General features: G+C 46.1%; 1 protein-coding gene across 1 annotated transcript; it reads right to left on the reverse strand.

The window, feature by feature from the left end:
* Positions 1-2,319: 2,319 nt before the first annotated feature.
* Positions 2,320-6,797, reverse strand: LOC149242310 (uncharacterized). Its single transcript, XM_089370807.1, has 4 exons — positions 5,711-6,797; positions 5,045-5,491; positions 3,681-4,529; positions 2,320-3,290 (listed from the first exon to the last, which is right to left on the reverse strand). Exons 1-4 carry the CDS (start codon positions 6,795-6,797, stop codon positions 2,320-2,322), a joined length of 3,354 nt encoding a protein of 1,117 aa, XP_089226933.1.
* Positions 6,798-6,999: the final 202 nt, after the last annotated feature.

A 6,999-nucleotide genomic window follows, 5' to 3' on the forward strand; every position in this document is an offset into this window, starting at 1 on the left:
CTCCTTCAATAGGAACAAGAATTTATTTCCTGGCTGATAGGGAATAGGGATATCCTCTATGGTTGAGAGGTAGTGATGTTAGAAATCACATGTGCATTCTCTTCTTTATCTAATGAAAAGAGAATCATAGAGGATTCAATAAGAATCTTTGGTTCCCTTGAGGATATAGAATCCAAGAAAGGAAAGGAATCGAAACTCATTGAGGATAGGATGGGTATCCAAGAGAAGAGTGGTCGAAGATGACCAATATTATTTGAGGACTCATGATTAGATATCCAACATAAGAATACTCCTAAAATGACATACCTTGTGAAGTAGAGGTATTGTAGTATCACACATAAAGCCTCCCAGCATAATGCTCTTCAATGAAGTAGATCTTGTCTAGTTAGGCCTTAATGATAGTGTTGGCTTCTATGATGATGCTTACAGTTGTCTTTTCAATCTAACTCTTCTCATGAGAACTCTTCAATTTGAGAATGATGTTGTATTGGTTGTACAATTATGAATACCTCCCTAGTTAAGAGGGAGTTTTGAAAGTGCAACTAGTTTCAGTCTTCATAAATTTTGTTGTACTTATTTCAATGTGTATCCTATGTTAAAAAAAAATAAGAAAATAAAATTTTATTAATATTGAAGCATGGGTTTCATGATTCTAAGGTTTTTTAGGTCTTGATATCTATTTTCATGAGTCAAAAGAGTCAACATCATGTTTATAAGACCCTTCTAGGAAATGTGTAATTGGAAAAATAATTATTTTTGAGTCTAGAAAGTCCTAGAAACTCCAAAAGTACAATTCATTCATGGCAGCGTCAAGTTGGCCTAAAGGAGGGAATTTAACCCCTTGGAAAGGCTATATAAAGGAGCAGTGCAATCTCATTTACAAAAAAATCACTCAAGAAGTTTCGTCTCTCAAGGGAGATTTCAATATGTAGCTGGGAAGATGGAAGAAGGAACAGAGAAGGTCTAGAAGGCAAGAGGAATCCAAAGAGGAAGAAAAGTTTCTATTTTTGGGCTCTATCTCTCTCGCACATGAAAAATCTAGGGTTTTTATAGCTTCCTAGAAGGGTTGAAATTATAGATTTGAGTTGCAGGTGTAGCACTAGGTTGTCGGAAGAGAGAGTATTCTATTTGGATCTCATAGACCTTGGGAAGACTCATTTTTCTTAGAGGAGGATTGTTTTTTTTTTTCTCAGTAAAACTAGCTAATCGATTATATTATATACAGGTAACATTACATGCAGAAAAACAGTTTGTCCAGGGCCAACTGTGGCACCTTGGAAGACCTTGCTTGACATAGAATTTTCCCACGCAGGGGCATCACCTCCATGATAAACCAAAACATCTGACACAGACTTGAACTTAGACAGTAGTTTAGCAGCCCACGCAGGGGCGTCCAGCAAAAAGACTCATAGTGGACCTTGCCATGACACATAACAGATGGACATAGAGTATGAAAAAGAACTAAAAGCATACAAACATAGCGAGAGAAGTAAACCAGAGAGTGCCTCTGAGGATTAGTCTTCAGGCTCTTCCTCAATGATATAGCACCATCCTTGGCCTTCAGGAACACCAGCCCACATTGCCCAGGGATCCTTCTCAGTGGCCGACGGAATCTGCTCTGGAGGCTGAGGAGGGGCTTGCTGCGGCTCCTTCCCTGGATTGCCCTTTTCAATTGGAGGCTGCAGCACTGGACTATCCTCACTATTGCCTTCAGGAGGCATCTCAGCCGAAACCAGTTGCTTTCCCTTGTCGTTCTCCTCCGGAACCTTCGTAAGGAGGACTGATATATATGCATTGATGCCTGTGTTTCCCTGCGAGCTGCCCAATGTGAAAACAACTGAGCCGAAAGCTGGAAGCACGGGCTCACCTTCACTGGAGCTGCCCACCTCCAAGAACTGATTGGCCGGAACTGGTAAGGCTCCCGCCCTCCTGTAGCAGTAGCAGCAGCAGCAGTGATGGTGTTCATCTGCTACAGGGGTGCGAGAAGATGTCCCGCGTCCAGGTCCCCTCCTGCTCGGCTGTCTCTCCCGCAGTCGCGCCATGATTTCCACGGTTCCTTCAAATTGCTCCAAGAACGAACTTGTGGGTTTGAAATCCCAACTCTTTCTGCTGCCTGAGTGTCGTCCCCAACTCCAAACAAAGCCGAGTTCAATTGCCCAGGTACCACGCACAGGATGAGCCAGCAAGAAGCAAACGTCGCCCAGGTGAACGCCTTCACCTCTTGCCTTAGATGCGTTCCTTCTGCCCTCAGAACTCTGTGTTGCTGGCTTGGCTCTCTGAGCCCTGAGCAGCAATATTCTTTCCCATTTAACCTTGCATTCATTCTCTTGGGATTTGCAGGCATTGAATTCCCGCTGTGGGCTCTCCATCGTTCCCAGCGTCGCCATAAAGATCTCTGCCGCGCCTCCCCCTTCTTAACGTTTCGGCGGCCCTGGACATTAACTCCCTTCGCTCTTCACGTGGCGGCACATGCTGAGCATGTGGCACGCCATGCCCGGTGACACCCGCATCCGGGGTGATGGCCTCTTCTTGGATCAGGCTGTCTAGTTCCTGAGCCCTTGAAGTGTCCGGAATGATGTCTATGGATCCTGTAAGGAGATAGTGTTCATTGTCTGCACCTATGTTAGCTAGACAGTCCGCAACCTTGTTACCTTCTCTTTTGGTATGGGTGAAGGTAATTGCTCTATTGCTGCGGAGAGCTTGTTCAATGGCTTCTAGCCGGGCAGCAAGTCTCCAGCTATTGGTGATTTTTCCAGCCTGTGAGCCATTCTGAAGTCTCCTGGCCATGTTTATGAGAATCTGGGAGTCTCCTTCCACGATTAGCGGCTGAAGATTGAGATTCCCTGCGAGAAGAATTCCTTGCCATAGGCCTTCGATTTCTGCCGAGTTGTTGGTGTCCCAGCCCAAAGATCCGAAGTATAACTGCAAGGGTGTGCCTGCTTGATTCCTGATGATGCCTCCGAAGCCTGCTTTGCCCGGGTTGCCTTTGGAGGCCCCATCAAAGTTGAGCTTGTAAGAGTTCATGGGGGGGGCCTTCCATGTGGCCTGAGTGGTGCTGCTGCTTGTGGAAGTACTTCTAGAGTGGGGGATCTGAGGTAGAGTTAAATTCCAGTTGCTTAGAATGCCTTTCTCGGAGTCTAGAGATGGGAGATCTTCCTGTGTCCAGGAGTGGAGAGCCAGCGTTTCATTGAGGTTGCCGCATATTCTGGTCCATAGATCATCCATCTTCGAGCTCTGATTCTTGAAAATCCTCTTATTCCGTTCTTTCCATATACCCCATAGGATGAGGCCTGGTAGAAGTTTCCATAGGCAATTGAGGAGCGCGCTTTTGTAGGGGTGCCGCGGCCAATGTCTGAGGGAGTCCGTTATGTCATCCATTGTTCTGCATTTCTTTTGACATCTGAAACTAGCCTTTTCCCACAAGTGATTGGCTAGGGGGCATGAGTCCAATAAGTGTTGGAGTGTCTCTTCATTTTGATGGCAGTTAGGACATATAGAAGGTCCATGGAAGTTCCTCCTTCGTAATTTGTCCCAGGTGAGAATTTTTTTGTGACTTACCAGCCACAGAAAATAAGAGACTTTGGGCCAAGAATTAGAATCCCAAATTAAACTCCAGATTGGGTCCGAAGGATTGTTCTGGGTGCAGACTATTTTGTAGGCCTCTGAAGTTGAGAAGTTACCTTTTGGGCGGTATCCCCATCTTAGGATATCGTAGCCCTCATCATGTCTGATTCTCCTTCTTCCAAGCTCCCTTTCTAAGTCCCCTGTATCCTGTAGATTTGTGAGATTAGCTAGCTGATTTCCTTGCATCCATTTCCTGAATCCGTGCTCCGACTCCTGCAACCAATGATGATGGATTTTTTCTTGCTGCTGCTCCTGCCTTAATTGGTCCCCCGGTGCATTAAGGATGTGGGTCAGCTTTGGCATTTGGTTCCATGCGTCCGTCCAAAATCTCGCCGTTTTTCCATTCCTGACCTCCCAGAAACTGTGTTGCTGTATTAAATGGTAATGCTGTTTTGCCGCATTCCAGATTAGTGATCCCTTATCCCTGGGGGTAAACCGAATTAGCTCCTCCTGGGGACGGTTGTTGGCATACTTGGCCGTCCAGATTCTTTCCCAGGGCTTATCAGGATTAGTGATCCAGTGCCACCATATTTTGGCACTCATAATAGAATTGCTATGCTCCGGATCTCTTAGTCCTATGCCTCCTTTTTCCTTTGGTTGACATACTGTAGTCCATTTGACTAGCGCCCACTTCCTATTTGTAGCTGATCCACCCCAAAGAAAACTGCGCTGGAGCTTCCTGATTCTTTTTATGACCCATTTGGGAGCTGCAAGGACAGAGAAAAGGTATAATGGCATTGCCTGTAGAACAGACTTGATGAGCACGACTCGACTGGCCAGGTTGAGAGATCTGTGCGTCCATAGGTTGAGCCGAGATTCAAGCTTCTCAATGAGGGAACGCCATGAGGAGTGCTTAATAGCAGAGGCTGTGAGAGGGGCTCCCAGGTATTTTGAGGGAAGGGTTGCTGATGAAAGCCAAGAATGCGGGTGACAGCAGATTTAACCTGAGGGGGCGTGTGAAAGAAGAAAATCTGCGATTTGGCGCAGTTTACTTCAGTGCCAGAAGCGTCAGCAAAATCATTGAGCAAGGATTTGAGGTGAGAGGCTTCCTGGGCTGAAGGATATCCAAAAAGCATGGTGTCATCGACAAACTGTTGATGAGAGGAGGCAGGGGAGTTGTGTACAGAGAGACCTTTGAGCTGGTGGGAGAGGAGAGCTTGCTTGATGTGACGGCCCAGCCCTTCTGCCATGAGAACAAATAGGAAGGGGGATAGAGGGTCCCCTTGCCTAATTCCTCTGGAGGGTTTAAAGGGTCGAGAAGGGATTCCATTGACGAGGATGGAGAATTGGGTTGAACTTATCAAGCTCATTATCCATCGAACCCACATAGTATTGAAGCCAAAAGCTTTTAGCATTTGCTGAATAAAGTTCCAACTGAGTTTGTCAAAAGCCTTTGAAAGATCAAGCTTAAGAATCATACCTGCTTGTTTCGATTGTTTGAGGGAGTGAATGATCTCGTGCGTAAGAAGGATGCCGTCCAGGATTTGTCTTCCTTCCACGTAACCTGACTGTTCTTGGGAAACTAGCAGCGGCAGCAAGGGCTTCAGCCGGTTGGCCACCACTTTAGAAATAACCTTGTAAATAACGTTGCAAAGTGCAATGGGCCTGAATTTGTCAGGTGTGATGGAGTCCTCCTCTTTGGGAATGAGGGCTATGAATGTATTATTGAGAGAAGGAAGCATCCAGTGGAATGCCCTCGATTCTTCAACGATTTGCCATACTTCCTGTTTGATCATCTCCCAAAAGGTATGAAAGAACGTAGTGGTGAATCCGTCTGGTCCGGGAGCCTTTCCTTCCTTGAGCTGGGACATCGCGTCGTCCACCTCCTGAAGCTGAATCGGGCGGAGGAGAAGCTTATTATGTTCCTCTGTAATGATTCTGGGCACATTGTTAGTGATTTTCTCAATTGCTTGTCTTCTATCTCCTTCCGGCTCTTGCAGGATCTGATTGAAGTGGTTGCGAAATTCTTCCTCGATTTCCTCATGCGATTCTACTCTCTCGCCTCCAGGCTTTTGAATGAACGGAATGTTGTTGTGCATTCTTCTTTGAATGGTGGTTCTGTGGAAGAATTTAGTGTTGCGTTCACCCTCCTTTAACCATCTGATTCTGGACTTTTGTTTCCAGTAGATTTCCTCCTGCTTCTGTCTGTCCTCAATCTGCCTGTGAAGGTGCCTTTCCTGTTCTAGTGTCCCTTCTGTGTGTCCCTCAGTGATGAATTTTTGATGGAGATCCGCTAGTTCCCGATTGAGCTCTTGCTGTGCTTTGAATATGTCTCCAAAGGTTTCTCTGTTCCATCGCTTTAGGTGGAATTTTAGGAATCGGAGCTTCTGTTGGAATTTGTACATCTTGGATCCTTCTGGAGGGGTGAAGGAGGACCAGGTGGCTTTAACAAAGTCTTTGAACTCAGGGTGCGAGAGCCAGAAACTTTCGAAACGAAAGGGTCTTCGGGTCTGGTTTCCGGGGCATTGCCATTGGAGAGCTATTGGCCAGTGGTCCGAGCCTGTCTGCGGGAGAATGGCGGCTGAGAAATCTCCTCCAAGATGGATCGCATTATCTGAGATGAGGAAGCGATCTAGCTTGGAAGCAATTTGGTGTTTGCCTGCTCTGCGGTTACTCCATGTGAATGTACCATTGCAGAAGGGCATGTCTATAAGGGAGGCACTTTGAATGAAGTTCTTGAAATGAGTATTTTCCTGCTCCAGCCTATTTCGTCCTCCTATTTTTTCCTCTAGCTTAGTGATCATGTTGAAATCTCCTCCAATAATCCAGAGAGGGTACCTTCTGGTGTTATTCAGAGCTTCAATGGTGTCAAGAAGTGCTATTTTGTTCCCTGTGTCCTGCGGGAAGTATACATTCGAGAGGTTACCATGTACATTCGTGCCCAAAATGTGGAAGACTGCCTGTATGAGGTGATGAGAGGCATGGAACTCTGAGAGATCTATTGCTTGAGTATTCCATGCTATGGCGAGTCCTCCTGACGCTCCTGATGCATCTACTGCTACTGAGCGGCATCCTGGCCAAGCTTTTGTGAGGATGTTGCCCAAAGTGGTGCCGTTGCATTTGGTTTCCTGGAGTAGACAAATTTGTGGCTTCTCCGCTTTAATCATGTTTTTTAGCATTCTAAGTTTACCTGGGCTGTTGAGCCCTCTTAAATTCCATGAAACCAGCTTCATGGTTCAACCAATTGGAGAGGGTTTGTAGTACTTTGTCAGTTTCGCATACCTGCCTGAGTCAACCAGGATTTTCCCTACCTCAATCGTTCTTTGTAGATCTGTTTTTCGTCCCCTCTTTTTTTATTCTTTTGGAGGTTGGCTTCCGTCCCACTGACTGCCTGGTTGAATCCCAAGTTGCTTCTGCTGGTATGCTCGTGAGATG

Source organism: Pinus tabuliformis, chromosome 8, assembly GCF_031772625.1.
Source record: "Pinus tabuliformis cultivar Carrire ecotype Pingquan chromosome 8, CPIR1, whole genome shotgun sequence".
NCBI lineage: Eukaryota > Viridiplantae > Streptophyta > Pinopsida > Pinales > Pinaceae > Pinus > Pinus tabuliformis.